The following is a 25226-nucleotide window of genomic DNA, read 5'->3' as shown; positions in this document are numbered from 1 at the left end:
CACGATCCAATGAAAGTGACAGGCGTGACATGGGTGTTCTTAAAAGCCCAAAGATAGATTACAACAGGTACTGAGCACTTGTGCTGTCGACCCTAAAAATGATGCGGCCGCACAGACTCCCCCTCCCCCCCCCAAGTCCCCAGGGACCACCAACGCCCTACTACAATAAAAATTTGATGCAGTGGCGGAGTGAAACCACCCCACCCCCTTCTGTGGCTCCAGGGACCACCACCTCCCCAGGGCCAATTTATTTTGAAAGAAGGAGGGGGGCCCTCCTTGAGTCATATATGACGCTGGGGCCACCACACCACAGGGCCGGCTCCTGCTATAGCCCAGGTGTCCACCCTTGGGAGATAGATGTTTGCTTTTGCTTGGCAGGAGCTGTGACAGCTCTCAACAAGCAAAAGCACACACTCTGCTTGCAGCAAGCAGGAGTGGTCAAACTGCTCCCATTTGTTGGAAGCGGAGATTTCATCTCTTTCCCTGCTCAGCTGAAGGCCAGGCATGGTGCGGGGCTGGGTGGTTATAATGGTTTGGCAGCAGGGCCTGGCCAATGACAGGCCCTTAGGCCAACCTCCACTGTGCACGGCTGAAGTCTGTGTGGAGCAGTAGTTGGATTAACATAAAGTAATTAAAACTACTTTACATTAATAAAAAACATAGAACTTTACTGAAAAAAACAAAGGTTACAGGGACGTTATAGTTCGGTCCTGAATTTAATCACACAAAACCATAGAAATTCAGCAGTTATAGTTATGGTTAGCTGAAATAACTGTAACTAGTGCCCTAAGGTAACTAGAACTCGCGGCCACATCATTCACAGTTTTCTCATCAATAATGTTTCTACAGATGTGACAGTGATATTATCAGTTATGTTATAAAAGATGTCATGAGTGCTGTAATATCTGGGGAAATCAGCAGTGCATAGCAAGGGCGCAAGTTATAGTTACCTTAGGGCCCAAGTTATAGTTAACGTACCTGTAACTTTTTTTTGTGTGAAATCCATATATAGCACAAAAAAAAAACAAAGGTTACAGGGACGTTATAGTTAGGTTCAGATTTGTCATGCACTTGTATTTCAAATAACAATAACTCGTGCCCTACGGTAACTATAACTAGTACCCTCGACATGCACAGTTTTATCATCAGTAATTTTACTACAAATTTTACAGTGTTATCAAGCATGTCAAAGAAGATGTCATGAGTGATGTAATAATTGGGGTAATTAGCAGTGCATGGCGCAGGTGTGATTTAGAGTTTCCTTAGGACAGAAGTCCCAAGATGGCAGCACTTCCTGGTTGAAGCGCTGACAGCCAATTAGATCTCTTCATGAGATCTGTGCTTAGGTCTCTGCCCAAATATATATTTCAATTGAAAATCATAACTCACAATTCTTATTAAGTTGATGACATTTTGAAGAGAGAAATTAAAAATATTTTTTGGCCATTTGAAATTCGTGAGTCAGCTCTGACTTGTAAGCTTCGCGCCACGGAAACAAAATTCCACAAGCATGGGGGAGGCACTAGGAGAGGTGCCCTATGCAAAGGAGTGCTGGCGGGCTCCCTATGTCCTGAAAAATTCCCTTTCAAATCTGAAAAGATGGTTTCAATGCACTTGAATCGCAATCTACATAAACGTCGTGCAGCAGAAGTAGCCGTATTAGATGGAGAAAAATGCTACCATTATGTTCTGAATCCCGCAGTTTATCAAAATTGTGATTTTCAACCAAAACCTAAAAAACTGGTAATTATTTTCACATTTAAAAAATGGAAATGTTTTTCCAATTGAAAAACGTGGGATAAAAATGTACAAAAAAAAACCAATCGACCTGTTGAGCCTGTCAGACAGTATTTTAACAAAGATCTTATAATCACAGTTTAGAAGCAATATTGGCCTATAGGAATCACAACTCCTCGGGCATTTACCCATCTTTAATATTAGCGAAACAATGGCCTCATTCCAGGACGGGGTTAACATCGCACCTGACTCCAGTATATCTTTATATACTTCTAAAAGTAGACAATCTTGGCATGGTGCTTTACCTACTTTGCTAGTCTTAAAAGCGTGTTCCACTTCAAACCTCTCAATATGTCTGTTAAGCTCTGCGTTCTCCTCATGCCCCAGTGCGCCTAGATCTTCAACCCAACTTCTCACCATCTCTCCCGTCACCTCCAAAATCCTCAGAGTATAACCCCTCAAAGAATCTCCGAAAAGTATCTTTGATCTATCTACTGACCCTGCTGGTGGCCCCAGTTCTCTTACAGCTTAGCTCACTTATTGTGTTTCTAGCTAAGTCTGACCTTATTTTACATGCAAGCAGCTTCCCACTGCTTTCCCCATTCTCAAAATAAGCTACTCTGTTTACCTCACATGTCTTTCTTACCCACAATCACTGCTACAAGCTTGTCTTTCGCGGTCTGATCTAGGGCCCTGAGGTGATCCATCTCCTTGCAATCTGGACCATACCTCGATATCTTCTCAATCTCCTGCACCTGTGACTTCAACCTATTAATCTCCTTCTTTTATATCCTTCTTTTAAAGGCTGCCAGCCTGATGAATCTACCCCTCAAAAAAAGCTTTAAAACAGTCCCACACCATCCCCGGAAAGGCCGAATTTAGATTGATGCAAAAATACTCCACACTACAAGATTGAAGTTCCATTATCACCTTCTCATCTAATAACAGCGTCCTATCTAACGTCCACATAGGCTGCTCCTCTTTGCCGACTGATTTAATCTCTGAACTCACTACAGAATGATCTGACAAGTCAGCTCCTACATTAACCACATCCTGAACAGAATACTTCAATCTCCAATCAACCGGTAAGTAATCAATCCTTGACTGATGACTATATTTTTAATTGCTGAAGGTATAACCTTGCATTGACCCCATCTTTTCTCTCCACACATCATTCAGCCCCACCTGCTTCATGATGAATTTTACCTGCAATCTCATTTTAACATTTATTCTTGCCTTACTACCCAGGTCATAATTCAATACCACATTGAAATTCCCTTTAAAATTTACTGAGGTCGGAGAACTGCAACAGGTGTTGAAACATATCTATCAATGGACCCATATCATCGATGTTTGGCCCATAATATCACGCTAAGGTGTACGCCTGATCATGTGCCTCCAGCTTCAAATTAACCCATCTACCAGCCTTATCTACCATCAACTGCTTAACTGAGAAACTCAAGTGCTTCTTGAGTACATTAGCCACACCGTTAGTACCACAATTTTGACACGTACATAAACTTGTTGTACGCATCTTAGAAATTCCACACACAACATCCACACGTTCTGCCTTATTCAAATATGTTTCTTGTAGGACTATTACATTAGCTGGAGCATCCCTTAAATACTGTAATACCTCCCCCTCCTACTTTTAACCTGTATTTTATTAACATTCTAAGACAGAATTCTTATCTTCTTATTTATCATCCCCATTCATCCCTTGTATCTGTGACTCCAAAACCTGTTCAAAGAACAATCCCTTGCACCCACCAGAAATCATAGATTCCTGAGGACGTATTTTTTTGGATTTTTCCCCACATGCTCCTCACCCTGTGCCCACACTCCCACCATCTACCCCAAACCTAACCCACTCCCTGACTCCGACATGACAATCAAAAGTAGTTCCTGAAGGGTAGGCACATGCATGAGTTGCTGCAGGGGTTGATTGGCTTAATAGACCTGGCTACGACATGTGAGGTTACTTTGGCAGTGGTTATGTTGGACGCAACTAAGGAGTTCGATAGAGTCAATTGGACATACTTACATATGCTGTTTGAGGTTCTTAACTTTGGGAAGAAATTTTGCCAGGTACTTCAAAAGATATATCGGAGCCCTCATGCTAGAGTGCTGGTGAATGGCTCTCTAACACCCACCCCTTTAATATAGAGAGAGGAACAAGATAGGGGTGTCCGTTATCGCCACTGTTATTTGATCTCTATAGACAGCCCTTTGCAAGTAAAATCAGAATGGACCAGAGTATAGCACCTTTCAGTTGTAATGGTTGGCAAAGGAAAGTTGTTCTCTATGGGGATGACCTGATTGCAGGAAGCTGGCCCTCTATTGAGTGTGCAAAGCTAGGCACACTGTGCAGGAAGTCCAGACAACTACACATTGGTTTACAGAGGTAAAAACTTCAGGCAATACAACTGACCTATATACTCCTATTTCCCGTGCGCCTCAAGGTCTTCATGGACAGGAAATCCTTTCTTTTTTGACTCGCCGGAGGTGGCGTAGGACTGGCTTACTGAGGAGAATCGGGGGGCCCGGTGGGACCCCCCCAGTTTGGGGGCAGCTCTCTGGGGTCTGGCCCCATCAGCTCCCCAAGATCGTTTGGAGGAAAAGGAGTGGCCCGTACGGCGCGTCAGCGGAGGATGGACAATCGAGCCTGAGTCCCCCTGGAGGACGGAGCACGCCGGACGGCCCGGGGGAAAAGAGACTTGCATCGACTGTGGAGGAGGATCGCCTTTGCCAGTCTCCCTCGCTCTCCTGAGAGCGATTTGCACGGACCCCGCATGCTCGGGTGCGGAAGAGAGCTTCCTCCCAGGTGCTGGGCGGCGGTTGGCCGCATAGCAGAACTCCGACTATATGGAAGGGTCCATCACTCCACACCTATTACAGACAAACTGTTCTTGAAGTTTTGGGTGACAGATGCTTCTGGGCTGGAAGTATGGGGTGGGGGGCAGCTGGGGGGAAAGGTGGGAATGTTTACAATTTTTTTTTGTGGTTGAGTAGGAGTTATGTTATTTTTTCCTGTTAGTTGGTCACAGCAGCGCTTTTGGACAGGCGCACTGCACGCAGCATTACCAATTCCCCACACATGCCAGAACCGTTTAAACGGGTGCTCTCCTGGAACATCAATGGGCTCCTAGATAAAATTAAGCGATCCATGGTTTTCAGTACCCTCCGCCGCTTTGCTCCATCCATAGTCTTACTCCAGGAGACCCACTTACTTGGTACCTGGTGCCCGATGCTTATGTGAGGAGGGTATGACAGGATCTATCATGCAGGATTCTCCAGGGGCTCTAGGGGTGTGGCTGTCCTGTTGTATTGTTCATTACCCATGGTGGTGGGCGCTTCCCAGTTGGATCCACAGGGACGATATGTAGAAATATCCGGACTGCTCGGGGGCACCCAGTCAATATCCTGAGCACCTATGTTCCTCCGGGAGCTCTTAAGCGCTTTCTAGTGGCTCTCCGGGATGTAGTGGTGGGGCTTCCCCTGGGTTTAACCATACTGGGGGGGACTTTAACTCCGTTATGAACCCAGAGGTGGCCATTACCTCGGTCTCTGAGACGAGCTACCCGGGCAACCGGATTGAGCCGATGGGCAGAGGGCCTTGTCCTCTGCGATGTGTGGCGGATATGGCATCCCCAAACACGACAATACACCCACATGTCAGCGGCGCACCACACTCACGCCAGAATAGATCTTTTTCTCATGCCAGCCCTCGACGTACCCAGAGTCACAGGGGTTGAGATACTCTCACACGGGGTCTTGGACCACGCCCCACTCCTTGTTCGGCTAGACGATATGGATGCTGTCCAGCGTCCGGTATGGCGACCTAATGCCTGGTGCTTGCAGGACAGTGACTACACCCAAGGCCTGGGGGTCCAGATTACCAAATACTTCACTTATAATCTGGGGTCCGTACGGTCACCTGGTACAATCTGGGCTGCTTGCAAGGCCACTCTCAGGGGGCATACCAGACAACTCCTCCTCATGCGGGAGCTCGCGTGCAACCAAAAGGTGTCGGGGCTCGAGGCTGCGATTGGAGAGCCAACTCACTGTGTCTGCACATGCATCCATTACGAGGCAATTAGCTTTAGTTAGGGAGGAGATTAAACACAGTACTCTAGAAACAGCAAAGCACATGTGGCGAGCCTCAGTGGCCCGCGTGTACGGGTATGGGGATAAGAATGGCAAGCTCTTGCATTGGCATGCAACTCGACCTATTGCGAACAGAGTCGTTCCGGAGGTCATCGACGTATCGGGAACCATCTCCCAGACGCCATACGAAATAGCACAAAGTTTCGCTACTACACAAGACTCTACGAAGAGCAGCCTAGGCCCCAAGTGGCGAGTGAGACCCCCCCTTGTTGGGGAAGGTGTCCTTTTCAAAGATCTCAGCGGTGGAAAGACAGGACGTAGATGAACCCATTGGGCTCGAGAAAGTTGGGATCGCCATATAGGCACTGGCTGCGGGCAAAACCCCTGGCCCGATGGTTTCCTGGCAGAGCTTTACAGTAAGTTTTGCGATATCCTAGCTCCCCACCTACTCGCCATGTTTGAAGAGGCCGAACAGACGGGTGGTTTTCCCACGGGCCTTGACCAGGCCACCAAAGTGGTGATTCCCAAGACCAGCCCCCCTTCGCAGCACTGTTCTGCGTATCGCCCCATCTCACTCCTGAATACCGAAGTCAAGATATTGACCACGATACTGGCCACTAGACTGAAAAAAGTGCTGTCCTCGTTGATCCACCCGGACCAGTGCGGCTTTATGCCAGCCGGAAGTACCAGACATTGCATTAGACGACTGCACGTGGCACTGGCTGACCGGGCCCTCTTAACCCCTCCCCTGGCGCTCCTCCTTTTGGACTTCGAAAAGGCATTCGACACAGTGGACTGGTCCTACCTTCAGCGGGTGCTCTCAAGCACCTGGTTTGGCCCTGTTTCTGAGGACTAGTGAGACTCTTCTACTCTAATCCAATGGCGCGGGTGCAGGTAAACGGGCCAGTGTCAGATCAGTTTCCTATCCGCCGGGGAACCCGCCAGGGGTGTCCCCTGTTCCTGCTCCTATTTGCATTGGCAATACAGTTGCTTGCGAAGCTCATAAGGGAGGATCCCTTGATAGACGGTTGGTCTTGGCCCACCAGGAGAGAGGACCGCATTGCATTGTATGCAGATGATGTACTCTTGTTTTTGGCTAATCCGGCCAGCAGTGGACCTCGGGTGATGCAGCTGCTGGGGCTGTTCACTGAGGCCTCTGGTTTGATCATTAACCCCAGTAAATCACTACTAGTTCCGCCATGCCCCACAAGGGATTGTTATGGTTGGCAGAGTGCGATCCCTATCCGACGCAACAGCTTCCGATATCTGGGAGTGAATGTAGCTCCACTACCAGAACTGGCATGGTCACCTAATGTCTTGCCACTTACCCAGAGAGTCAAGGAGGACCTCCAGAGATGGCGGTCTCAGCCCCTCAACATCCTGGGTCGGATAGTGCTGTATAAAATGATGGTACTTCCTCCGATTCCTCCATCTGCTTCAGAACTTCCCCTACCACATCCCCAAGCGCTGGTTCAAAGAAATGGAAGCTGCTGCGCGGCAATTCTTATGGCACAATTCCCGCCCCTGGCTGGCGTTTCGCACCTGCCAGGGCGATGTGTATGAAGGTGGTCTGGGGATGTCCAACGTCTATCTTTACTACCTAGCGATGCACCTACTGGTGGTTAATGACTGGTTAGGGGGGAGACTGGTGGGATCCTGCATACCAACTAGAACTTCTAACAATGGGCTTTCCCGGCCTGTTCGGGATGCTGTGTGGTGACCCCTTGCCGCGTAGGGTTCCTGAGGTGACAAGGGTGGTGCTCATGGAGTGGAGACCGGCGCAGAGGGTTGGTGGTGCCATCTCACCCAGCAAACCCTGCTGTGGCATGGGTCGTGGCTGGGGGAGGTCTTGGCGCTACAGGTGTTCCATAAGTGGGACCTTATTGGCATTTGGCTGTTGGGTGACATCTGGGAGGGCTCCCACATGCAGTCCTTCCAAGAGCTTCAGCAGGGGTTTTTGCTTGCCAGGACCCAGTTCCATTGATAACTAAAACTTAGACACGTGTTAAACGTGCATATTCAGGCAGGGGTGGTCCTTCCCTTGTTTAGTCCTATAGAAGCCAAGACACTGATGGGCGGGTTGGGTAGAGGGGGGAGTGGTGCGCATATATCGCACCCTAGTCACTAACACAACACCGACGTTTGACAAATTACGAGAGCGGTGGGGGCAATGGCTGGGTCCGATGGAGGACGAGGACTGGAGAGACGCATTGATGGCCCGAGAACATTGACTATGACCTCCCGCCTTCGGGTGGTGCAGACCTATTACCTTCACACGGCTTACCTTACTCCTGACAGGTTGTGTAGAGCGGGTCTCCTACCCCATGCTGATTGTACTCGCTGTGCGGGCCCGGATGCAGACTTCTACCATATGGTGTGGAGCTGTCCCCACATAGCAACCTATTGGCGAGCAGTGGTGATGGAGATCTCTAGAGTCCTACAGGCGGAGGTTGAAGTTGCCCCATTGCCAATTTTATTGGTGGTCCTGGAGGGGGTGGGGTCCAGTAGAGTGGACCAGGCCTTTGTGGGAGTGGCATGTTTAGTGGCTAAGAGAGATATTGCAGCGGGTTGGAAGGCAGAGACAGCACCTGCAATTGCGAAATGGCGGCGAGGGGTAGACTAATGCACCCAACAGGAAAAACTAGTAAATGCGGCGAGAGGCTGCCCTGCTAACTATAACAGTGTGGGGGAAACGGACGGGAACCTGGGGAGATTGTTCTGCTGACATGTCTTAGATGTAGCGATTGTTGTGTGTGCCGTCCTTGACTACTACGGCTGCTCTTGATCATATGCCTCTGTTACCTGCATGGGACTTGTGCATTGTTCAGTCAACAAGGTGCAGTTGTGACCTATTTAGTTTTATACTGCCATACAAAACTAATAAAATTGCTTATCAAAAAAAACTAGACCACCTAATGTTCTAATTTTTTTTTTATGGTAGCTTGTTTGAGCATTTAGACTAATCTTGGAGAAGTGCAAAGCAATTGTCATGCTCACAGTATCAATAAATGAGACCACACTCTCAAAAAACATAATTCGAGACCAATTTACAAAAATACTTTAGATTTTTATATACTTTTAAGACCAGGATCATCAAAATCGGGTTATTACTTTTTATGTTATGAATTTTTGAAGTTTTAATAAAAATAGTCTTTTGTGCGTAATTATGCACCAAAGGAATCAATGGAGAAAATACTTTGAAAATGCATATAACACCATGCAATGTGATTACCAATGTCTCCTTTTGAAGGTATGTCGAGGTTATCGGTGGGCACTATGGACCAGCTGGAGAAGTCCGGACGGCCCCAGTTTCGGCAGGAGCAGCTGCAGAAAGTCGGTGGAGCTGGTGCCAGGCCACTGCAGGGGAAAACTTGGAAAAGCACTGCACAGGTGGATTTAATGGTAAGTCTGGTGGGTCCCCTTGGAGTGTCGAGGTTCCAAGGGGTGGGGGACCCTTAGGGCACAGCTGGATCTTCGGTACAGGGCACAGGGCGGCCAGGTGCAGAGCGAATCGGTGAGCCAAGAGCTCTGCGCAAAGGTGCCCTTGGAAGCAGGAGGTAGCTCTCTTTGAGGGTCACTTGCAGGCCAGCAGGGGCACTCTGGTGGGAGGTCTTGGTGGTTTCTGAAGTCCCTCGACTGGGGCTTCCTTATGGTCCTTTTACAGTCCGGAATGGACTGTCCTTCTTGGTGTCCAACGTGAGGTGAACAGTACCTAGGGCTACTGCACCGTCTGGCTACTGGAGGGTGCAGTGCCACCAAACTTGGCACATGTGCAGAATTTGTCCTCACGGTCAGTTGGGTGGAGTTTAGCCTAGCTGCAGCATCTGGTTTCTTGAGCAGCAGCCGGTCAGAGAAGGGGCCTTCACTGGGTCTTTGGTCTTGGGTTGCAGGATTGTCCAGTGTCCAAGCAACCCCTGAGCAGCGATTTTCGAGTCCTGGAAGCAGCAGGCAGGGTTTGGCACCTTTTCTTTGTGCAGCAGGTCTTTAGTTCTTGAGCCTTGGGTCTTCTTTGTTGCTGGTCTTCTTTTGTTCTTGGAATCTAATTTCTTGGTCTAGGGATGCCCACTAAATACTGTATTTAGTGGGCGTTTAGGGGAGTACCTAGTAGTGACCAATGGGCCATCTACCTTAGGGTGGCTACACCTACTAATTGACTACTTCCTGTGGGAAAAGGTCACTTCCCTACACCTGATTGACTATTTTCCTCTCATGCAAGATGGAGGGAAATGAAATGGAGAGGTCACCTCGCATGCAACACCTTAGGGATTGTGCAAGCTGGGGATGACCACTCCTCCTATCCTTTTCCCACTGTTGCATCAGCCAAAAGTGGGGGTTGCAATGGGGGCGGCCTTTTGCTGCTAGCAGCCAACATGGGGGTCGAGTTTCAAGGGTGGTAAGCCCTTTGAAGCTCAAGACAGGGCAGTGCACATACCTGAGGGAGGGGGTGTTTGCACCTCCACCCAGGAAGGGCTTTATTCTGGGACCAAGAGAGCAGGATCTCTCACCCTAGGGTTCCAGAATCGTGTCTGGTGGTGGCAGGCTGGTTGTGACTGACCAGCAACCATGCCAGTGTAGTTAGCTTTTGCAGGGGGCACCTCTAAGGTGATCCCTGGGTATATTTTGTAATAAATCCCTCACTGGTACCAGTTTGGATTTATCATTCTGAGTTGTTTGATACCAAACAACCCAGCGTTCAGAGTAGCCATCATGTAGCTGTGAAATTCGTACTGACTAGTGTCCAGCACAGGTATTAAAACAGCTGCCCCATTTGCTTACCGTGCCCAGGTTTGGCAAGGACACAGTAGGGGAATATTGCTCATGCAGTTATGCCCACACATACAGTATTAGTGTGCCCAGCCTTAGGGCTGGAAGGCTTGCCAGAGGGGTTGCTTACCTATAGTGCATGTAGTGTGTAGTGGACAGGTCACACAGGCTGTGTGCCATGTCGAGTATGACTTTTAGGATTGCATCAGAACACTCAGTCTGCAATGGCAGTGCTGGGTGCTTCTGGATGCATGGCCCTAGAGGGTGGCACAATCAGTGCTGCTGCCCTCAGGGGCCTACCCCTTAGTACCCCCATCCTCTGGGTACCTAAGTACCATTTACTAGGGACCTATAGTGGCAGCTAAAGGTGTTGCCAATAGTGCCAATGCATCACAACAGTTTTAGGGAAAGAGATCTGGCCCAGGGAAGCTGGTTAGCAGGGGCCCTTGGCACTGACAACTTTGAGACTACATCAAATACCAGGCAAAGAGTGGGGGCTAACCATGACAAAAGCGGCCTTTTCTCACACTCACGGTATATACGTCTGATCTAAGAAGTACGCTGTCGGTGCTAGAAAAGTTGATAGTAGAATTTGGAAGGGTGGCGGGATACTTGATTAATTCTGTGAAGGCGGAAGTTATGGTTTGGAATATGCTAAGGGAGGGTGGTCAAATTAAAAGCAAAATGAGGTATTTGGGTATTATAATTACACAGGATATTGATGAGTTTGCAGAATCCAACTTTGTAAAGGGTATGAAGGACTCTTGCAAGTTAATGAGGAGTTGAGAACACTTACCACTCACTGTTTTAGGGATGGTCAATCTGGTCAAGGTGTGCATTGTGTCAAGGTGTCAGTGCCACTGCTGTTCAGAATAGAATGGCTGAATGAATTGCAGGGTAAGATAAATAGCTTTATCTGGGCCTCATAGGGGGCACGTATTGCTTGGAAGAAGTTGAGGAGGAAAAAGGAGAAAGGTGGCCTGGCGCTTCCTGATCTCCAATTCTATCTATGCACAGGCTTTCTTCTTGAAAAAATTTAAAATGTTTATTGAGTAGCCTGGAGGACTTGGGGGTGGGGCTGTGTACAGAACTATGTTAAAAAAATATCCAAGAAGCGGACTATGGGTTCCTATACAAATTTGGTCATCCTCATTTTTTTTTAAAGGTGAGGTTTAAGATGCTGCAAGACCTGGCAGAGCTATGGTATTTAGTCAGGAAGGCAACTAATCTCCTGTATTGCAGCTAGTATGCACCTATGTGGGACTGCCCTGGTTCCCTGGAGTGGACTGGTAATAGCTTGTCAACTACTCTGAGGGAGGCGGGGTTTAAGGAGTGGGGTCAATGCTGTCATAATAGGGAACTGCTGTTGTGGGAGGATTTCAATTCGAAGGCAGGTGGTGCAGTGTCTAAGTTTAAATATCTCAAAATTAAGAGTTGGGTGCAGAGCTTGAGTGAGAAGGGGGGGGGTTCAAATGAGTTGGAAGAGCTATTATATCTAAAGGCTCCAACAAAGAAGGAAGTCACAAAGTTTTACTGGTTAACGGTGGATCTTTCAGAGGGCGACTTGATTGCGGGGGATGCATATAAGAGACCTATGGCAAGTATATAGTACCCTGTTGTACACTACAGTGAAACCGGCCTACTTAAGGAGAAACCACTTGTTTTCCATCCACAGGGCCTTCTGGACTCCGGAAAGGTTATCGAAAATGAAGCCTGGCAGTTTGTTCAGTTGTAAGAAATGTGAGTTGGATGGTGCAAATGATTTGCACATGTTCATGGATTGCCCAGCTATCAGAACATTTTGAGAGGAAGTACAGACTGCAATTGGTGAGGTACTCTCTTTAACAAGATCAAGTCAATTTGAACAATGATGGGCCAAACTACTCTTCTATTTGATTCTGTTGGCTCGAAGGGAGATATGTCGAAGATGGCTCAATAACCTCCTGCCTGTGTACTCGGACTGGAAGGGGTATCTTATATACACAATTTGAATTTGGATGCGAAGGAAATAGAAAACAGATGGTATACGTTTTGGTTCCCTCTAATGAAGTGTTTGGGGAGGTACGTTTCGGGAAAGGAGAGGGAGATCTTCAGAGGAAACATCAAAGGGTAGATATTGAAAAATATGTATTGTCCTGTGATTACACCAAATAATTGCCTGTGATGCTCCAATATGGGCTGCAAGGCCTGGGTGTGTCGGAGAATTTGGGCCACTCCAGGCTGGAATTTGTTTTGATCCCTAGTCATAAGACTTAAAACTAGGGTGGTTATGGAAAAATAAGAAAGATCTCAAGGGAAGTTCCTGGAGGTGAATGAGGACAAAAAAAAAACCCCAACCAATTCTACAAGTGGCCAAAGCCCATGCTTACTAGGGGTTGGCCGCCAGCAACCGGTTTCGCACAGGGCCTGGCTGCAGGCCATGCCCTGCACTCAACCCCCACAGCACACGGCTAAGCTGGAGTTAAGTGTAGGTAATGCAGCCTACCAAATGAAAATTGCTTAGAGTCATGTGCAGCAATGGTTGGGCACCCACACCTGGTTCGGTGTGGCTTAACACCCACTGCTTACAACAGATGGTGGATGCCGTCAACAGACTGGGAAGCAGTGCCCCGCAGAGCAGAAAGGATTCAAAACTAAGCACAAAAATAAAAATGAAACTTGTGGAAAAAAACAAAACCACAGTTAAAAAGTGAATTATGGTTTCCCAGTTATGGTAATCAATGCACTCTGCGCAAGCCATAATTCACGCTCCACACCTTGCTTATAAAACCAACCTTGAAATGGCACAGATACAGAAAAACAGCTATGAAGATAACAATGTGGTGGGCGGCATGAGTTATGGGATTTGGTGAGCACATTGATAAACTAAGGGGTGTTTATCAGGGGTATTACATGTTTTTGCCAGAATTATACTCAGATTCGAACTGTGTTTTTCAGTGAATACAAATATATATGAATGGACAGAACAAAGACTTGCAAGAGAGCGGGTGTCCTAATGGGGGTAGGTGCAGGATGATGGGAGCAGGAGCCTGCCAAAACCATAACTCTACTTACAAATAGACCATACGGAGCAGATGGTCTGGTCAACAAAATTTGATCAATATTCTGAACAAATGATCTTCTGGTTGAGGTATATTGATGATCGCTTTGTCATTTGGAAGAAACATCTGCTTTGCAGTTTGTCAGCAACTATAGTCTGAAATTGACATTAACTGCCACAATTTGTAGAGGAAAACTCAAATATCTAGATGTACTAGAAGAGGCTTATGATGGGAGGGTATTCACGTTCATATTTCCTAATCCTTCTGCAGCTACCATTATTCCGCACGCACACAGTGGACATCTGCCCACCTTGAAAGGGAGTATTCCATATGAAAAACCTCTGTTAGCAAATAGAAATTGTACCAAAGATGACTGTTTCAACAAAGAAAATGAACGAATTCTCAGACGCTTCAAAGAAAGGGGCATCCTCGTGGGTTATATATCTATATAGATATAGATATATATTATATATATATATATATATATATATATATATATATATATATATATATATATATATACACACACACACACACATACAGCAATTAACCTCTTAAGTGCGGCACACTACCTCCCTGGTCCGGGTCATGACCAGTGGCCGACACCAGGGAAGGGGTTAATAAATCCTCGGGTGCATCGCACCCGAGGATTTATTATTTTCTTTTTTTGTTCCCTGGGAGACACGGAACCTCTTCCGTGTCTCTCCCCGCCCCCCACCCGCCCGTTTGTGACGTAGCGGCGCGCTGACGTTACTATGTGGATTTCCCCATCGGAGCAGGAAGCAGCCTTGCGGCCGCTTCCTGCTCCAATCGGGAAAACAGCCACAAACGGCCTTCCCCACGTTCAGGAAAGCCTCGTAAGAAAGGGGAGAGTCTCCCCTTTCTTACGAGGCCTTCCTGAAAGTGTTTCCTGGCCCCCGATCGCAGCATAGCGATCGGGGGCCAGGAAACAGTTTCAGGAAGGCCTCGTAAGAAAGGGGAGACTCTCGACGAGGCCTTCTGAAAGTGTTTCCTGGCCCCCGATCGCTGCAATCGGGGGCCAGGAAACACCACTAGACACCAGGCATTTCACTTGGGGGGGGGGGGGGGGGGTCGGCCCGGAAATAAAATAAAAATAAATGGACAGGGGGTCGCCCGCGGGCAGGGCGACCCCCTGTGGGGGCAATATTTTTTTTAGTTGTTGTAGGGTTTCCCTCGGGGCCATTTTGGCCCCCAAGGAACCCATACAACAACTAAAAAAAATATAGATCTATATATATATATATATATATATATATATATATATATATATATATATATATATATAGAGAGAGAGAGAGAGAGAGATCTATATATATAGATGTATCTATGTAGATATATCTATCTATATGGATATCTATAGATATATCTATGTAGATAGATATATAGAGTTAGATCTCTCTCTCTCTCTATATATATATATATATTTATATATTATCTATCACTTTTGTCAATACGTGTGTGGTTTCCCTGGGGGCTGTGATCGGCCCCCAGGAAAACCAGACCCACATATAAAAGTGATATATATATATATATATATAGATAGAGAGATAGATTTGCCACCAGTTGTCTTGCAGTTGCCGCTTGCGTCTTCAAAGCAATGCACATACTTCAACTGATGCTTTTCAACTGTAGCTTTTAGGCAGCAATAAAAAAAAGTCAAGCAAGTATTATGATTATGTTTCTGCTACAAAAGGGTCAGACTTGTCTAGTGGCAGTTTTAGTTCCATAAAGAAGCGCAGAAGGTTTATATGCCTACTACAAAGAGCAAATCTGTATTTTATGTAAATAGCTGAGTACATTAGTAAAGTCAGCCATTACCTGTGCTATAATACAAATGAAATGTATGTGCGGGGTGGAGGGCGGCTATGGAGAGATGAAGGGCACTTTTTCCTGGGTGGTAATGAGGGAATCCGAGGAGGAGGGAGTGGGAGCACCAATAATGATTGTTGGACTGGGCGCAGGAGGTGCTAAAGACTGTGACAAATGGTATGTGACAATGTGTTTTTTGAGTGTCCTGAAAGAACGTGCTGATTGAGGGAAGAAGCGCAGGTAAGGTGGCCTCTACTGTTGCACGTATCTCACACACACCATCGATTTTGTGACTGTTTACGTAGGCTAGTGTTTTAGAGCAACAGTTTAGCCAATAGCAGAGATGGCATCTTGATGGATGACTGCTGCCGTCACTCGGGTTATAGAGGACAGCTCTGACATAGGATCAGAGACTGAGACATCAGATCCTGAGACAGCATCTGAGGGATAGGACAATGGCGCAGACTCTGGGAGTGATTTTTCAGTCGGAGGAGTCCCATTCGATAACTCCTCTTCCAGTAAATTATGAGGGAGGTGATGAGGACAGTCCTGCTGTCCCTTCGCAAGCAGTCTGTGCAACTGGGTAATAGTGGGTTAGCCCAACCCAGAGAGCAGGTGAATGCGGCGGCAAGCAGAGAGAGAGAGTGCTCTCTTGGGAGCTCCCCAATTTAGTTCAGCCCCAAATTCCACTGCCCAAATCGTATTGTGGAGACATCAAAATTATCTATCGCAAAACAAACTGGTTTTATAAGGCAGGCACCTGTGTTTTTGGTCCTGGGTTCGGCGGCCATATAGAGAAACACACTAAACCCAAACATTTCTGGAAACTAGACATTCGGGGGAGTCCACAGAGATGTGACTTGTGTGGATTCCCCAATGTTTTCTTACCCAGAATACCCTGCAAAGCTGAAATGTTGAATAAAAACTCTATTTTTCTTGCATTTCTGTCACACAAACTACAGGAATATGCTGGGATCCACAAAATTCCTACCACCCAGTGATTCCTCACCTGTCCTGATAAAAACACTACCCCACTTGAGTTCCTACACCTAGTGCCTGCGTCAGGAATGGATCACCCCAGGGTCAACAGCTGCCTCATGTAAGGACCAACATTGACCGTTGTGTGATCTATTCCTGTCGCGGGCACCAGGCCTACCCACACAAGTGAGGTACCATTTTTATCGGGAGACTTGGGGGAACGCTGGGTGGAAGGAAATTTGTGGCTCCTCTCAGATTCCAGAACTTTCTGTCACCGAAATGTGAGGAAAACGTGTTTTTTTAGCCACATTTTGAGGTTTGCAAAGGATTCTGGGTAACAGAACCTGGTCAGAGCCCCACAAGTCACCCCTTCTTGGATTCCCCTAGGTCACTAGTTTTAAAAATTGCACTGGTTTGGTAGGTTTCCCTAGGTGCCGGCTGAGCTAGAGGCTAAAATCTACAGATAGGCACTTTGCAAAAAACAGCTCTGTTTTCTGTCAAAAAATGGGGTGTCTCCACATTGTGTTTTGGGGCATTTTCTGTTGCGGGCGCTAGGCCTACCCACACAAGTGAGGTATCATTTTTATCGGGAGACTTGGAGGAACGCTGGGTGGAAGGAAATTTGTGGCTCCTCTCAGATTCCAGAACTTTCTGTCACCAAAATATGAGGAAAACGTGTTTTTTTAGCCACATTTTGAGGTTTGCAAAGGATTCTGGGTAACAGAACCTGGTCTGAGCCCCGCAAGTCACCCCATCTTGGATTCCCCTAGGTCTCTAGTTTTAAAAAATGCACAGGTTTGGTAGGTTTCCCTAGGTGCCAGCTGAGCTAGAGGCCAAAATCTACAGGTAGACACTTTGCAAAAAACAGCTCTGTTTTCTGTCAAAAAAATGGGATGTGTCCACGTTGTGTTTTGGGGCATTTCCTGTCGCGGGCGCTAGGCCTACCCACACAAGTGAGGTATCATTTTTATCGGGAGACTTGGGGGAACATAGAATAGCAAAACAAGTGTTATTGCCCCTTATCTTTCCCTACATTTTTTCCTTCCAAATATAAGAGAGTGTGTAAAAAAGACGTCTATTTGAGAAATGCCCTGCAATTCACATGCTAGTATGGGCACCCCGGAATTCAGAGATGTGCAAATAACCACTGCTCCTCAAAACCTTATCTTGAGCCCATTTTGGAAATGCAAAGGTTTTCTTGATACCTATTTTTCACTCTTCATATTTCAGCAAATGAATTGCTGTGTACACAGTATAGAATGAAAACCAACTGCAGGGTGCAGCTCATTTATTGGCTCTGGGTACCTAGGGTTCTTGATGAACCTACAAGCCCTATATATCCCCGCAACCAGAAGAGTCCAGCAGACATAACGGTATATTGCTTTAAAAAATCTGACATCGCAGGAAAAAGTTACAGAGTAAAACATAAAGAAAAATGGCTGTTGTTTTCAGCTCAATTTCAATATTTTTTTATTTCAGCTGTTATTTTCTGTAGGAAACCTTGTAGAATCTACACAAATGACCCCTTGCTGATTTCAGAATGTTGTCTACTTTTCAGAAATGTTTAGCTTTCCGGGATCCAGCATTGGTTTCACACCCATTCCTGTCACTAACTGGAAGGAGGCTGAAAGCACCAAAAATAGTAAAAATGGGGTATGTCCCAGTAAAATGCCAAATTTGTGTCGAAAAATTTGGTTTTCTGATTCAAGTCTGCCCGTTGCTGAAAGGTGGGAAGATGGTGATTTTAGCACCAGAAACCCTTTGTTGATGCCATTTTCAGGGAAAAAAACCCACAAGCCTTCTTCGACAGCCCTTTTTCCCAATTTGTTTTAAAAAAACGAAATTTTCACTGTATTTTGGATAATTTCTTGGTCTCCTCCAGGGGAAACCACAAACTCTGGGGACCATTAGAATCCCTAGTATGTTGGAAAAAAAGGACGCAAATTTGGCGTGGATAGCTAATGTGGACAAAAAGTTATGAAGGCCTAAGCGCGAATTACCCCAAATAGCCAAAAAAGGGCTCAGCACTGGGGGGTGGAAACGGCCCAGCAGCTAAGAGGTTAAAAAGGTGCAAGAAACTTCAAAAGCCAGTCATTATTTAAACATACCTCAAGAAAGAAACATAGAACTCCTAGGCTTATCACTACTTCTAATTCGAAATAAGTACACAAGTTTAACACTGAATATTAGTACGTCCTTTAGAGTAATCTACTTATTAGATAAAATACATCTAATGTTCCACAGATAATCTATTGTAAAGTTAAATCTCTTAAGGATCACTTGGTACAAAGTCATTTATTAGGTGACTAAGATTTTTTTGGGAACATTTAAGGAAGATACATTTTCTACAAGCAAAAAGCTAACACCTGTATAATAGTAAAAATAGAAAATATTTTTCTTTATCCAACAATTGGGGTGAAAAGGTAAGAGTAAAACTTACATAAGACTACACGATCTACATGTTGACTTGCCCTTATTCAAAATGGTACATAGGCAGTACAGCTTTTCCAGTCACAAAGAAACATTTTGGAACACTTAGAGTCCTTACGCGCTGTTCTTGTTCAGCTTTTGCTATATCCCGAAGCAACACCCGATGCTCACCGGCAGCTACTGAGATACAGCTCCCTCTAATGACTACCTTGAACGCGTTCCATTCTATCAGTTTTGAAGTTGTTGAGTCTTCATTAGTCTCAAAGTAAGCATCTATTGCCGTGCCTATAGTTTGCTTAAAGGCTCGTCCTCTAGTAAAGTTGGTTGGAGCCACCATGTGGGGGATCAGTGTGCGTATCAGAGACCATCCAAGCTAATTAGCAATGGATTATGGTCCGAGATCGTTCGAGTTAGGTATTCACTCAGGTGTGTCAGCTCGTGTACCTCTGGTGTACATAGGAACATATGTAATCTTACATGTAGATCATGCATTGGTGAGTAGAATGAATAATCCAGTTGACCTGGGTGTTGGATGCACCAGGAGTCAACCAGGCCCCTATTCTGTTGGCAATCACGGAATCCGTGGGCTGTCCTAGTGGTTGGTGATGAGGGCATGGGGGGCGGGGGTGTGACCTTTCTAATCTTGTGTCTGCTATACAATTGAAGTCTCCCCCCAGCAAATCAGGTTCCATTAAGTGTGCAGCCAGCCATTCAGAAACGGATGCTAGAAATCCCGCCTGGTCTGTATTGGGGCCGTAGATGCTGCCCAGCACTGTCTCCCTCCCATCTAGCTTTCCAATAATTATGGTATATCTTCCCAGTGGGTCTATGACAGTCACCGTGTGTTAATATGGTACCCCATGTTTGATCCATATCAAGGTCCCTTTGGCGAAGGCAGAGTAAGTGGTATAATATACCTGGCCTCTCCATCGCTTTTGGAGGTCATGGCCTTCAACAACATCTAGATGTGTCTCTTGCAGCTTCGCTATTTGGACACCCCGCCTATTAAGGAATGAAAATACCTCTGATGCTTAGTCATGGATCGTATCCCCCTAAAATTCCATGTGGGGAACTTGATTTTTAGTGTAGTATCCATTAGCAGCGTAACAAGAACCCAGTGACTGGCTTCGAGGTCCCATTCCCATCCTAAGGGTGCCCTATTCACATCCACGTGATTATATGAGATATCTAGGCAACACAAAGTGGATTGGTCTGTAACCAAAAACACTCTCCCCAACTCCCCTTCCAAAGGGCAAAGAACTAAGGGCCTCATTCTAACCTTGGCGGACGGCGGAGGCCGTCCGCCAAGGTTCCGCCGCCAAATGACCGCACCGCGGTCACAAGACCGCGGCGGCCATTCTAACATTTCCTCTGGGCCGGCGGGCGCTCTCCAAAAGAGCGCCCGCCGGCCCAGAGGAAATGCCCCTGCAACGAGGACGCCGGCTCAGAATTGAGCCGGCGTAGTTGCAGGGGTGCGACGGGTGCAGTTGCACCCGTCGCGTATTTCAGTGTCTGCATGGCAGACACTGAAATACTTTGCGGGGCCCTCTTACGGGGGCCCCGCGGCACCCCCTACCGCCATCCTGTTCCTGGCGGGAGACCCGCCAGGAACAGGATGGCGGTAGGGGGTGTCAGAATCCCCATGGCTGCGGAGCGCGCTCCGCAGCCATGGAGGATTCCCCCGAGCAGCGGAAAGTCGGCGGGAGACCGCTGACTTTCCGCTTCTGACCGCGGCTGAACCGCCGCGGTCAGAATGCTCGTGGGAGCACCGCCAGCCTGTTGGCGGTGCTCCCGTGGTCGGTGGCCCTGGCGGCCACCGGCCGCCAGGGTCAGAATGACCCCCATAGTGTTTTCGCCAAAACCATCAAAAAAACAAAATTCAATAATGTTCATAGCCTCTAACTTTCAGGCCACGTTCTGTGCAGGGGTGGTGGTTTCGTTGTCCTGTGGCCAGGTGCTCTGGGATTCCCTCGGCTTGCATCTCACCCCTCATTTTGTTTTCTGCTATGAGGGAGGGTCCCAAAATTGTGTGGTAAGGGCATTTTTGCCCATAGTATTAGAGAAGGATGTATCACTATTCACACCGCCCATCCAGGGCCCACCAACGGGGTAGCAGTTGGAGTTCCTAATCAAGCACTATTGCAGTGCTCTGCCTCTCTTCTATATGAGTTCATCTGCTTTGCTGGGGTGACCACTGGCAGAACCACCAACGATCAGGTTGAGGACGAGGCCCCGCTGTCTGAGTCCGTCTCTTCTGCCCCTCTGTTGGCTCAGGGACATTGTGCCCCCTGATGTCCTGCCCAGCGATGCAACCACCGCCATCATCCTCTGTCGTTCCTCTTGTGCTTCTTCAGGTGTGGGCGGGTCAGTCCAGGATGATGGCTGTCTCCTACGAGATCTGGGTCAGCGTTGCTAAGTGGCACTCGGGTCCGGGTCTGGTCTCATCTCTAACCAGGCCCACACTTCTGGCGGCGTGTTGAAGAATTCCACCCCTGTCTGGGTGACCACTCGGAGCCTGGTATGGAACAGCATAGAGTAAGGTATCTCTAGTTCTCTGAGCCTGCGTTTCACAAAAGTGAATACAGCTCTCCGGCGTTGGACTTCTCGTGAGAAATCAGGGAATATTGTTATTTTACTGTTTGCAATCTTCAGATCTTTGTGTAGTCGTGTCTGGTGTAATATGTAGTCTCGGGCTCTGAAATGGGAAAGTGGCGCTATCACCGGTCTTGGGGGAGCTTCCGGAGGAGGTGATTCAGCAGGTACTCTATGAGCCCTTTCTATGCCGAAAAAGGGTGAGAGGCCTTCCGGGGCCACCACTTTGTAAGCCATTGTTCCAGATATCCCACCATATCGGATCCTTTGTTTTTTCCTGGAAGTCCTATTACTCTCATGTTATTGCATCTTGCTCTGTTCTCAGCATCTTCCGCTCTATTTTCTAGTGCTTTTAGGTGGGTTTCCATGGCATTCAAATGGCCATCGCAGGAACCGCCTCAGCTAATTTCCGTTCCGTCGTGGTGACTCTCTCTGCTAATCGTCTGTGGTCATCCCCAAGGAGGCCTAGATCTATACTCAGCGTGTCTATTTTGACCTCCAGTGCTGTTCGCGAGGCTGCAATGGCCTGGAGTACGTCCTGTAGTGATGGTGTGGTGGGCGTCATCTCCGATGTGTGGAGTGCAAGTGCGTCTGCTGCTTCCTTGGTTGGTCTGGGCAGCAAGAGGCCCCCCATGTCGCACTCTCTTCTTGAGGGCTTTGCCTATTTGGCAATATATTGGGGGTAGGTTCCTCCCTTGGGTGTTCATTGTGACCAGGCATGGTTTCTCTCTTATGTTGTGGACCTGTGCCCCCCAGGAGGCCCCGGCGAGGTGTCTTACTGCTGTAGTCGGTCTAATTTGGAGAGCCGGTGTCTCCTGGGTCTCCTTGGTTGGGTGTGCTGGGTTGTAGCCGCGCTGACACGACCTATTTGTTTATTGTGGGGTTCGCCGACAAAGGTCTACAAAATCGCCGAGTTCACTTATTTCTCTTTTCTCCAGGGCCACTTTAGGCCCCCTAGGGGGCGGCTCAGTGTGCCCAGGGCTGACGGGGGTTCCATCTCTCCTCACCCGCCACTTCTTCCCTCTCCTCACCACAGGGTACTGCTTCCCTCCAGTTTCCCTATGTCACCACACCTTCCTTCAAGTGTGCCATCTCTGTCTGATCAGGTTTCTTGGCCCCAGCTCTTGTTCAGGGGTATCACTGTGGTGCCCTGTGTCGCCTCGAGGTGGCCTCGCCTCCCCAGAATGGTCAGTCAGTAGGCCTCGCTGTACTCTGTTGCACCAAGGCTTGCAGTCCTAGTTCACTATTTTTTCGCCAGTGTACTCCATGGGTAACCTCCACTCCTATCTCCATGCTGTTGTGGGGGGAGGGGGGGGGGCTCCTTCCAGTGGCCTTGTAACTTTGCTCTGTCTATTCCTCCTCTACGCCAGATCTCCTGTCTGCTCCTGTAAGGCCCTGTCGTCCTCTGTGCTGGCCTGCATTGATACAAGGGTGTGGTGTGTGGTCTGTTTAAATCTCTGCTGTCTTCTCTGGCACTGTGCATGTCGCTGGGCACTGCCATTAGGCTGTGCTTGCCCGCAGCCCTCTCTCGGGTCCTTCCTGCCCATGCTGACTGTTAGGGCATTCCAGGGTTCCCACGCCCCCATCTGGGCCCCGCGAACCTCTCTCACCTCTTGTCTCGCACTGGAGGCACGCAGGGCACCGATCTCGGGGGTTCTCCTTCTGCGGGTCCCTCAGCCGCGTGGGACCCCCCTTGGCAACGCGGAGCACAGCGGCTGGCCGTCCACCCGTCAGGTCTGGGCTCCGTCACCTCAGGGCCCAGCCTTCTCCTCTCTTCGTCGGCGGTAGGGCCCAGGCAGCAGCTCGTCAATCCAGGTGGTGCAAGCCGCCGGCACTGCCCCTGGTGCACAGCGTCCCTTTCAGTGGTCTCCACTCTGAAGGACGGCCGCCGTCTTGGGCTGGCCGCGCTCCACCACCGTAGATGTCGGGTTCAGGGAGTTCTGGTTTACAGCACGACCGCTGGTTGGGCTCCTGGTTGTCTCAGGGGCTTAGGGGAGGGCCCCCAAGTGTTTCCCCATTGCAGGATCGTCAGTGGGGGTTCCAGTACGACCGCAGGTCCCAGAGCTCCGGCGCCCTGCTGCCTAGTCAATTTGGTGCTTGGCCACGTCCCCGAAATACACCAATAAGCTGTAACACTTTTATATATGAAAGACTTGGCAAACATTGCATCAACTAGCTTAAAAAGTGCCTTACACTCATCCAAGTCTGGATAGCATATGCCCATCAAAAACTGTATCCCCACCAAAATTGAGTTCATCCCAATCACCGAGAGTGCCAAACAACCTCATATACAGAACTAGCTCACTGACATGAACCTGAGAGACTTGCATCTAAGCAAACCGAGCATGGCAAAATCACTTGAATTTTACTTTGACAAAAATGTGATCTTCTGAATGCACAACGTCAACAAAACCCACACAGATTAGTGCCAATTATACCTACACAGCGAAATGAAGCTAAACTTTCCAAAAGGAGGCTTCAGGGCATTGGTGTTTTTACACCTGGACTGGAACAATGCCCTTCTTTCAGCATCCCTGCTATTCATCTAGTCACATTGTGTAGTGCCATACCTATCACAGCACCTCTACTCTTAAACAACTTAATGACCCCTACATTCGCCAATAAGCAGCATGGCATTCAAGGCCTGGCGCATCATCAACTAGCCAGTAACCTCCAACAAGCCACCCTTTCTGGCATAAAAAAATAAAATCACTATAGTGATCAAAACAAAAAAACAAAGCCTCAACATTGTAAGCCTGTGATCCCAGAGATGTGAAAAGGGTACAAATGTAATCTCATATTGCACACCATGGATCAGGAGTAATACCCTGCCTCAGATCCCAAGTAGACCAGTAGCTGCTCCACTACAGAAAAGATCTGAAAGCCTGTCTCTTCCAGAAACACCTCGATCATCACTAATACAGCTACCTAGAATCCAACTTGTGGACAGCATGTGAAGAAATCTTAGTTCCTGGCCATGGTATTAATATAAAAACTGCTTCTTTTCTCATGCACATTGCTCCATTGGTTTTGAGCTACACTCAGATAATGTACATTTTGACAACTTCATGTACAGATGCATCATACGTCAGTGGCATGTCCTAATGTCAATCCTAACACCTAAGTCCACATTCAATCAAAAGGGCACAAATCTTCATATATGCATGCATTGAAAGATGCATAGCTATGGGAACGTACCATTACCCTGCGGGGCCGCATGGCCTTTGATGCACACTTTATCCGTAGAGCAGATTGTTCTGGGAGTTGGATACTGAAAAACAGAATGTCATACACAAGTCTTTTTAAATACTGTAATTCAGAAATAAGACATACCTCTTCAAAGGGCACAAGTACTTGTTTACTGTAAAGATCTTGGATGGTGTACCCCTAGTGCTCTCTGCCCATCCAGCTAGCTTTGCTCTACACACGTATCACTACATACATTCAACCAGTTGGAGAAACCTGTACGCAGAGGGAAAATAACTTAGCAACTTTCCCAGTTATGAGAGCAACATTTTTCTCAATCCCACTTTAAATAATAGAGCACAGCTACTTGCTAAGCTGGCCGAAGTGCAATGTCTCTTTAGCTGCAAGTGTCACCTTCGGGTCTTGCACATCTTAGCTGTGGCTCACATTCACACTTCATTGTATATATTTATGTTTTCATAGTTTTAGGAGGCCTGTCGATTTAAAGTTGGGTGAAAACGCAGCAAATAGCACCTGAAGAAGTAAATCATGTTTTGGCAA

At 47.6% G+C, this 25226-nt stretch overlaps 1 protein-coding gene across 7 annotated transcripts in view; it reads right to left on the bottom strand.

Annotated features, from left to right (window-relative positions):
* Nucleotides 1-25226, bottom strand: part of P2RX7 (purinergic receptor P2X 7) — a 210909-nt gene that overhangs the window by 92667 nt on the left and 93016 nt on the right. For all 7 annotated transcript variants that reach the window (XM_069214884.1, XM_069214882.1, XM_069214883.1 and 4 more), the window contains one exon: nucleotides 24678-24750. In XM_069214884.1, coding sequence (XP_069070985.1) covers nucleotides 24678-24750 — 73 coding nt within the window. The remainder of the gene's footprint in view (nucleotides 1-24677; nucleotides 24751-25226) is intronic.

Source organism: Pleurodeles waltl, chromosome 11, assembly GCF_031143425.1.
Source record: "Pleurodeles waltl isolate 20211129_DDA chromosome 11, aPleWal1.hap1.20221129, whole genome shotgun sequence".
Lineage (NCBI taxonomy): Eukaryota > Metazoa > Chordata > Amphibia > Caudata > Salamandridae > Pleurodeles > Pleurodeles waltl.
This window is presented reverse-complemented; position numbering and strand designations above follow the sequence as displayed.